At 43.7% G+C, this 10,128-nt stretch overlaps 2 protein-coding genes across 2 annotated transcripts; both read right to left on the reverse strand.

The window, feature by feature from the left end:
* Positions 1-2,583: 2,583 nt before the first annotated feature.
* On the reverse strand, positions 2,584-5,062 carry PHALS_11293 (Ribulose kinase and related carbohydrate kinases; the record flags this gene model as incomplete). The annotated part of the gene is made up of 4 exons (XM_024726863.1): positions 2,584-2,740; positions 2,819-3,132; positions 3,288-3,409; positions 3,472-5,062. 4 exons carry the CDS (start codon positions 5,060-5,062, stop codon positions 2,584-2,586), a joined length of 2,184 nt encoding a protein of 727 aa, XP_024577497.1.
* An 864-nt stretch (positions 5,063-5,926) lies between these two features.
* On the reverse strand, positions 5,927-7,390 carry PHALS_11294 (hypothetical protein F444_02216; the record flags this gene model as incomplete). Its single annotated transcript, XM_024726864.1, has 1 exon — positions 5,927-7,390. The coding sequence occupies one exon, from the start codon at positions 7,388-7,390 to the stop codon at positions 5,927-5,929; it is 1,464 nt and encodes a 487-aa protein (XP_024577498.1).
* Positions 7,391-10,128: the final 2,738 nt, after the last annotated feature.

Raw genomic sequence — 10,128 nt, forward strand, 5'->3', positions numbered from 1 at the left:
CTGTCCTTCGAGATCCTTCTAGAAGCTTCTTAATGTAACCTTATCTATCTAGACCAATGAGCGACTACCATTATGTCCGTAATCAGCATCCGTAATCACCCACATGCATTCAGCGGTGTAATTTTAACACCTTGAATAGCAACAGCTCAATTTGCGTGATGTCATTTGATTTCTGATTAAAGCTACGAGCGCTAGAAGTGAGTAACCCGACATAATAAGTATCTTTCTCAATCAAATATTATTTAATGCATTGTCGACCACAATCATCGCAGCCAGGATTCACCTGCTGTTAACAACGTCTATAAAACATATGTGACCGCAGACATATCGCGTAGATTTTGTATGTTCTTGATCTTCATGTAAAAATATACAGAACTTTTAAGCGCTTGTAATATGAGGTCTTCATTTAGCTGTCGCTGTCTCACAGCGCCTACGTGCAGTTGGTCAAACTTGAACGTCCGAATACTTCAGTAAGTAATTACGAATGGAGATTGCAGCATTTCCATTCAAGACGAGCCGCAGCCATCGAACATCATTCGAGCTCACCCTTCCAGGTTGTGCAGCTTTTTTGGCAAACTAGACAAATGTGAAAGAACCTGTAGCAACCTTAACTCAGCATTCAGTATCTCGACGATGAACTCTACCTGTTTGGCACCGAGACAGAATTTTGGCTATATTCCGGTGCCAGCTCGGATCCCATTTCTGTATGCTTCAACAGTTGGTGCTACCTTTATTTATTAATGTAGTGTGCTAAGAATCGAAGTTGTCGGTATCTTCCAATTGTTAAACAGTCAATGCTGACATTGACCTACGTAGTAAAACGCTAGGAAATGTCATCGCTGCTTTAAAGTTGTGGGCGGTTTTCTGAAGTACTGATCGCGGAAGTTCTGACATTTGGACCAGATCAGTGACAGATTGGAGTGCAGCTTGTCATCAATAAAAAAGAAAATTAATCATATGCATTCCTTCAAGTCTAACAGTCAATGCCATCCGTCATCAACCACGCAGTTGAACGAAGGCTAGTTGGTAGACATCTACGTCGATATTCTTAAGCTACGCTCGGGCTGCAAACCATTCGCCATGTTTGACAAAACTTCGTGTGTAGGAAGACCTTCTCACCTTCTCAATTCCGAGATGAGAACTTAAACGAATGAAGCGACTTGAAAAGAGAAGAACAGGAGGTGGTACCAACAAGCTTTGCATTCGCTCAATGTGGAACGTGAGCAATGTCAAAGTTTGCGCAAAAGCAGGACTAAGTCTGCTGATAGATCTTTCATAAGGCCCTCCTCATTTCGTGTGGATTGTAGGGAAGAAACGTCGAACGATGCTTAAAAACATCTGCACTAATTGAGATAGCAATGGATGCAAGCGAATAATTCTTGGATTCATGAGTCATGGAGTACGGAGCGTAAGTGTACTTCTACCTGCACATACTCGTGCGTACGTGATTGTGATTCAGTCGCAACTTAAGTTGTGAATTTGTTCTGTTTGAAAATACGTGACAATTCCACAGCTCAGGTTGATGTAGGAACGTTGAAGCCGCAAATTTATAGTTGAACGTATGTGAATGAAAAGTTAGTGGCAAAGAAGCTAATGTTGAGACAGCGAAGGCTGGAGTTTTTCTCTTGGCGATTTAAATATCTAGCAAATTTAAGCTGCTTAATCTAAAAATTGTCAATTATGTTGTGTTTAGTTTTTTCGTCTCAAGCAACTACTTCCCTGCAGCTTTTATTGCTCCCGATGGAAGATGGGCTGGATCAAATTACGGAAGTGTCATAGGAAACCCGCAGCGTGAAGTTGCTGACGCCTAATTCATTGGCAAATGTTTCGACAACTGTAGCTCAAACATTATTGAGTTCTTAAATACTGCGCTACTACCTAAAAACAACATGCTATCTGTTTACTAATGAAAACCAAGTTTATCTTCTGCGTAAGTGACATACTGAACGTAACACAGTAAAATTCCGTACGTTTTTTTAAAAACTTTGTTTCTACGGAGCCAAGAGCAGAAACTTCAATTCTTCTACTTAGACGACGTCCTCAAAATTTTCTGTAAGGATTAATACCTTGATGTTTATCGTCATGGCAACGAAAAAGACCTGCTCTTGTCCCCAATATTAGACAGCACGTGACTTTACGTCCTTACAACTGTAACGTCTAGTCGCAGCGTGTATATTCTCATCAACCCATTCTGTTCAAATTCATCGCTATACAAAACATATCAAAATAATTTGTTTTTCTATCACTAAATGAGCTGGACAAAGCTTATTACCCTTACAAGCTAAACGAGAGCGCAAGAAGTCAAACTGACTGAGTCCTAGATTGCCACCTGCCTTTCTCTAATATAAGAGCAAGTGGGCCGCAATAAGAGCAAGAGTGACGGATGTAATCGCAATACCAAATAAGGACATTCTTTTGCATGTTAATATTTATCTGCAGAATGTTGTCCATAAGATATCGGTTGAGCAAAACTCTCAGACTTTCCAAATATACAATCCCCAACTGCCTTAACGCTTTGCATCTCCTAATTTTCAGACTTGGCAATTATTTACGACATTGACGACGAGCACCTTCAGGATCAGACTACACTGCATAATCTACAAGTAAAGGAGCAAGCGACGCGCCCACAGCTGCATCAGCAGTTGTCTGTAGATGCAAATTCTGAGGATTAGCAAGACGACACCGTAGAAACCGTTGGATAAGTTCATTGCGTACGAGGGCATTGCCTGTACCGATAATCCTACATTAAAGACCAAATGCGAAAACTAGATCAATCGACATATAGCAGGTCGCAACAAATCATAAAATAAAAACGTACGGTTGCGTAGAAATGAGAGCTTGTACCTCTGTTGGAATCATAGCAAAGAGGTTGTCAACAAGGCCGCGAGACAGTGCAGCAGTAATATCACCCATGCTCCAATTGTTCATTCGCAAGTTTAAGATACTGCCGGTGGCGTCTGGGTCAGCGCGCTCGCCATTTAACGTCGGCACAAACGTGAGTTGCGTGTTTTGGTGCTGCATTCCCAATTGAATAAGCCGGGCGTAGACTTCAGCATCTCTTTGTGTTGCCGATTCCTCATCACCATTATCTGCAGAAGCTAATCCCATCTCTTTAGTCCAGTTTTGCCATTGCTGAACCAACCAGGCAAAAACATTCCCACTTGTATTGGACGACATCATCACTATATTAGTTTCATATAACGTGGAAAAGGAATTTGATTTGAGACATACCCGGATAGAGATGCCGCCACCCCTAGAAGGTGGTGGTCAATTAAAAATGGTCGCACCTCAAAGCTCAAGTTGCCTTGTTTTCTGGTCAGAGAATCGCTTTTCGGGCCAAATGGTAGCTTGACAACATCAGCGTCAGTTAAGACCATGGCCAATTGAGCCGACGTGCCAATATTGACGACTAAGATTGCAGGACAACATTGTCAGTATCTCACCAAGTCGTCCAATATATATTGAACGCACGCGTTAGCTTGAGATCTTTACCCAATGCTGATTGGCTTTTTAATATTGCAGCCAACACGGAGCACGGGTGGTCACCCATCGGAACGTACACAGGTTTTTGAAAGGGCAACCCAAAAGCAGTGTACCCCGTACAGGTGTGACCAATGCAAGAGCCTGGTTTTTTAACGGTTGGGAGCATCGAGAATGGAATTCGCAACGCACGCAATACATGAGAATCCCACGCTAGAGTATTCATATTAAAGCCACCCCAACTATGTGCATTCGTTGTATCCATGGCCGTCTCACTAGAAAGTGTATGACCACATAGCACAAAAGCTACAAAATCTTGAATGGTTCCACATGCATCCATGCCCACTAATGTGTGTGAAGAGTGTTCTAAAATGTGTGAATATGAGGCAAGTCCATAACCAGCAGCAATTGGACTACATATCGCAGAAGTTTCCGCCGTGTGAAAGGAAGAAACCTTTTCTCGACATTTTTTTATAAAAGATGCTGTGCAACGCTGGTCTTGCCAAGTAATCAGTTCACTCCACGCTGGGTCGAGCGTGTCTTCACTTTTGTAGATACAAGAACCCCGTGCTTTTAATAAAAGATCCGCTGATTCATGAACAGCATGACTGCACCACCACACAATCCCATGCATTTGACCACAGATTCCAATCGACGAAACTCGACGACGTACCGATTCGGGAAGCATTTCTATAGCGCGCTGTACTGCCAATAGTATTTGGTCGACATTCTGCACGCCTTCTTTATATTTGGCAATTTTGTCATTTGATCGAGCCGATACAGTCACTTCTTTCAGCGAAACATTTGTCGTAGCAACAGTTTCTCGACCTTTAGCTTTCACAACAACGCATTTGATAGCCGAAGTACCAATATCTAATCCAAATAGCAACGGAGTATTGTCACCTCGTTCGCATTCTAACATATTCAATTGTGTAGACGTCTGCATATCATTTGAGGACAGCGTGACCTTTGTAGACTGTTTTTTACATGCCGTTGCTGTCATATCGGGCATTAATGTACTATGCCGTGTTAAAATACTGTCACTTTCCGGCTGAGTAATTCCATGTCGCTCAACAAACCTTTGACATAGTCTCGCAAGCGCTGCATGCCCACTCTCCGTACTTGATTTATCTGCCATATAGCACTCAAGCCACTCTGCATGTTCCTGTCGAATATATTCAATCATATGTGACGATGTTATGTCTCTACCTTCAGATCGCCCCTTTTCCAAGAATTTGCTTAGTTTTTGTCCAAAAGGTAATAGCTCACGGCGACCTAAACGTCCAATAGACTTGCGTGTATCTGGACCCTCGAAGTTATTAATTTTTTCCGCATCACGCAACCAATGACGCATTGTACGACGTGGTACACCCTCAAGTTGACAAACTTCACGGATACCCGCAACCTGAGCAAGTGCAATAAGCTCGCGTTTCTTCTTTACTGAGTAATTCGATCGACGACGTCCAGTCGAGTCTTCACTGGCATCAGCTGAATCTTCTGTTGCTTCTTTAGATGTAATTTTATAAGAATTTATGGGTTCCGATTGATGGGAACGTTCAATTGCTTCGCCATTGCTACTCATCGTTGAACACTTCGCTGCGCGTTTCCCTTTACCTTTGATACGTTGCACATTACAGATTTATGTTGCTTATAAATAGCTACACCTCAAATAACAAGTTTGAAACGATTGAAAACAGACTATTAATTAAGGGGTATCAAGTATCCGCTTTTTCAATTATTCAACTAGTATCAAGAAATCAATCGCATCCTGCTAATTGACTAGAAAATAATATTTCTTGAAACATCCATCACTTACATGGAGCCTACCAATAGGATATGATGCATCAAATTTTAAGTTCTACTTGGACTAGTGGTAATACGATGTCATGTAAAAATTTGATTTGAATTGTATGAACAACCTTTTCGATTCTAACGCCTTGTAAAAGTTAATCTAACATCCGCATTACCTTGCGTGTAAATTGGCTGCAATATGATTTAATAAGAACTTGAAGGCTAGAAATAATTCTTGACAGAAAGTCAGGTCAGTCAGTAATGGTCAATAGTACACGCTCCGTTGTGTTGACGATACAGCGATATGAAGATTAATTTGAGGAGTATGCCATCGAAACAGCGCTGCACAACACACGAACGAGAAAGTTTGCGAACATTTACGTGTATCCCAGTAAACCGTGCCCTGATTTTCTCGGACAGTCAGGTGTTTGATTTTACATTGGTGAAATGCATATGCAATAGTGTCTGCTCCAATTTAGTAACATCAGTAATTATACGATTTTCAAATGACATGGAAGAGTTTGAGCACTCGGATGTACGAAAACTTATGACTTGCGGACCTTGTCTTCTGTAAAAGGAATAATCTAATGTGATACTTTTCAAGGCGAATATCGATCGATGCCAGAAGCTACAAATTGCTCATTTTCAGCAGAGTTTAGCACACCAACGAGTTTTTGGGCAGAACTTTGCGTCGCTTAAGGTCGCGTGCAATAAAATCAGCGCGAACTCCAATGTTATAAAGCTCCGAAGACGTGGATGACAGCGTCTCAAAGCTTCCGGCGCGATGTAGTGCCACAACAGTGTTGTCTTTCTGACTTAATACGGGCGAACCGGACGAACCAGGTTCTGTGTCAGCATTATATTCGACAATTGGCTGAATGACGCTCGCTTCATGGCGTAAAAAGTCCGAAGAATCGTTTGAGGCGGCCAAAACTTCGATCACCGCAGGTTTCCCATCTTTTGTTGCTGCAATTTCCTTAGGCTCACCACGCGGATGTTGGGGAATGTAGATAGCTTCGCCGTCGACAGGACCGGTAACGCGAAGACGCAAGGAGCCATAGCGTTTTGCCAAGTCGGTTGTTGATTCATTTGTCAACACGCGTAACAAAGCATAGTCCAGCACTGGATTTTCTGCCAAAACCGACACTTTTGTGGCTTCCACCACTCCAACATTTTCACCTATGTAACCTGTCTCCTGGCACGATTTTGTCTCGGCCATAAAGCTAACCACTGCTTCGACAATACGACCAGTTTTGTTTGCTGGAGAACGAGTATGGGGCCATAACCGATTCAAGGCTTTGGATAATAACTTCAAGGGATTGTCGTCAACTTCTGTCGCGACTACTGCGTCTTTCATGCAGTGGTGGTTTGTTATAAGATAATTGCCTTGTCCAAGGATCCAGCCAGTGCAGAACGCCCAGCTCGTCACTTGCTCAGAGTTATCTTTTAAAAACCCTCTCTGGTCATTGCAGATCATTAATCTTGCTACTGCTCGAGCCTTCGCATACATTTTCGGTTCCGTCTTTTGATAACATATAGCCTCTTTTGCTTCATCTTTGACACCAACCGTGCTTTCAGTATCGACATCTGCAACCGAAGAATTATACAAGACGTAAATATACGAGGCTAGTACAACGCTGGGTTGCAAACTCAGTGGAAGCACAAGTGTTGAAACACTTGGAAAATATTCAACAACAACTTGATCTCCTTTAATCAAAAATGGGTGAGTCCGTAATAATACTGAACTTGGCGATGTATTGGTGAGGTCAACCTTCGTGCTGGTATTTGCAGTGATACTGACCGACGCCAAACCATCGGGATCTCGTACAATGAGCTTATCACCTGGTAAAAGATCAAGTCGCTTAAAATTAACTGCGATGAAATGTGCACCAGGCTGAACAATCGTCAAAATAGATAAATTGGTGTCTCTTTTCGGGTAGAGCCTCCATTCTTTTTCATTTAACGGATGTAGAATAACAGTTGCATCGGCAGCTTGAGAAGAATGATGATAGCCAGCATCTTGGCTACTCAAACTTACATTTACATACACACGCACGGGCAGCGACAATAGAGAAAAAAGCAAAATTGGCCATATCAATGCCATGACATGACTACACATTTGGCCTCAAATTTTACTTTGCGCTTTGACAGACTTTGCTTAACTGTAGCTTTTTGGATACTTGTCCCATCAAACTTCGATTAACGGTTTCTTTACTAGTCTATCCTAAAAATTGCAAAAAATTACAATTTATGCTGGAAGCTGATTGATGACGAGATCTCATATCACAAAATTCTAGCAACCTTTGCTACAAATACAATTTTGTAGCAAACCATACGAATGTACGACAAAAAAATATACCGTTTATCAAATTAAATGAAAAAAAACATATTTAAATGGAAAAAATCTACCTTGAATCTCGACTTTCCCCTGAAATGACAAAAATCCACCTACGAAGTAAAAAACTATTGAAAAATAAAAAACAAGAAACTATACCCCTCCATACTTGTGAGTTGCGTGCCACTCCACGTTCAGCCCGCGAGCCATGCTCGGGACTGACCTTTGATGTTCACCAACTCGAATACTCCGATCTCCAGCACGTTGACCGTCTCGGTCTAGTGTCCGCGCCAATAACATTTTTGCCTCTCAACAGAGGTGAGTTCATGACACACCAAAGTTTCCACGACCAGCAAGCCCGGCTTGAATACACATTTCGTGTTCAAGAGCACGGAGCTCTTCGGAGCTGGGCTCTGCTGACCTCTACCTCTGTGAGGCTCAACAGAACTCAGTTCTTCCCCAGTAGGGATCCCCGCGACTACTGGGTGCTGTCGATCCCCGCAATGAATTAGAAGACTGATAAAAACGGGATGTCGTTTCGATGAATCTTGACGCGCCTTGCGCAGGGGACAGCCAATCCGAGGCTGACGGGTGCCTCCACGGACAAAACACCGTCGGGTTTTTGTAGCCAGCTCGGAGCTCTGCCTCTTCGTCCTCAGCAGAGATGAGATCCATCGGCTCAGGCCCGCTCGACGAGCTGCTATAGTGTGTACCTCAACCATGTCGTGCCGACTGAAAGCTGAATTCGGCATTCAATGCCATATTCACTGCTTCTTCAAAAGAGGAGGGGTGCACACAGAAGACTTCCATTTATACGGTCACTGTGACCGCCTCAGGAAAAGGATCAGCTACCATACCGACAATGAGAGTACGCAATACTTCGACAAAGTTCACCAATTCCTTCTTGCCCTGTCGGGTGGCAAGGAAATGCGATCGCACACAATATGCCTGGTTAGGCGGCGAGAACAATCGTAAAATCTTCAGCCTTAGCTCCGCTCAGAAAGGAAAAGCCGCGTCGACCGAAGTGCCGCACGTCAGTGCCTACTCTCGCGCTCGACCATCGAGCTTCTAGCGCCACGCGCTGTTGCTCGGTCTAACGCATGGCGGGCACCACAGCCATCTCGGCTTCTCTCACTCAGAGCAGGAAATTCTCTCCATCCTTTCCCTCGAAGGTTTTAATGCTTACTAGCGGCTTGGGTTGAGAGGAGTCATCCGTCGTCGACGGTGGCGTTATGGACGCAGCCATCGCCGACATCTTCTGCTTAGGTTCTCTAACAAAGCATTTTCACAGTTCGAAAACGCCTCTAGGCGCGCGCTGATTGCTTTAGGTCCTTGCGAAGCGAGGTGTTGCACGACCTCAGGGCCAAGCAGAGACATCAGCTCTTTAAGCCCATCCTACACGCCCTGGGGCAGAAAAAGAGAGCTGCTCCATTCTCAAAAAGGGTCAGTCGATACTACTCAGGTGTAGATTGACTGCAAGTGCTACCAAGTGCAGCGGGGCTGCCGTAGTTCTTTTGCTTAGAGGAAGCTTGGTTAAGGTTGGTAACCTTCGTTCTATTCTTAGCACCAGTACGAGTATTGATTGCAATCCACTTACTTCAAAAGTAAATTATAATCAAAGCTCATTAAATCTTCCGTTTAGAACGTAATCTGTATTTCTCGGTTTTATTTGCGGCAAAGTAGCCTTTATCTAAATCTATAGGTTTTCCTATCTATATAGTAAAATCTTATGAAATGTTTATACACTGGCGGTTCAGCCACGAACTGACTCCTTGTTGTTAAAGTGTAGTCACACCATTGCGTGGTCACACCATCTTGTGTAACCCACATTCTTTATACCAGGGCACGTGGAACCTCGATATAAATATAAATACTACCTCACTTTCCTCCGCTCCACGAAAGTCAACGGCCCGTTGGAAGCGAGTAACACGCTGTGGGGCGTGTCAGTTGACCTAAGCCTTCCTCAATATGTGTGTGTACGGACGGCCCATTACTGTAACAGTCAGTCGGTGTTGCTAAGTCGCATTGAACTGAACGAGTCGCCTTTGTAACATTATGGTCGGGCCTTACTGCCCGCGAGTCACGGTCGTCTTCTATTTCTAGATTCGAAGCGCAATCGTCTCCTCGAGACACAATTGTATTCTTTCATTTCAATAACGCGCAGGGAGGCTAACGGGACTCAAACGAGGCATGACTGGAAGAGAAGGGTGCACGCAAAGCGTGTTCTGGCCGTTTTGCTGAGCTATCATCCCCAGATACCTTCACAAGATAGCAGTCTCTTTCGGCTGGAGCTGATCGGTTCTGACGCGCTCACAAAGTCCTCACCTTGCGCATCACGACCGACACGCTCCTGACCGGGGTTCTCCAAAGGATATTGAGGCGCCTCGCTCGAAGCTGTGCTCCAATGTACATTTTACCCTGTTCTCTGGCATATATCAGTGTACGCGGAAAATCGGAGTTCAAGCCTGTTGAACTAAATAGGTGGCCCGATACGCTACCTCTGCGTAAAGTGCTGCAAATGT

The sequence above is a fragment of the Plasmopara halstedii genome, assembly GCF_900000015.1.
Source record: "Plasmopara halstedii genome assembly, contig: Scaffold_526, whole genome shotgun sequence".
Classification (NCBI taxonomy): domain Eukaryota; phylum Oomycota; class Peronosporomycetes; order Peronosporales; family Peronosporaceae; genus Plasmopara; species Plasmopara halstedii.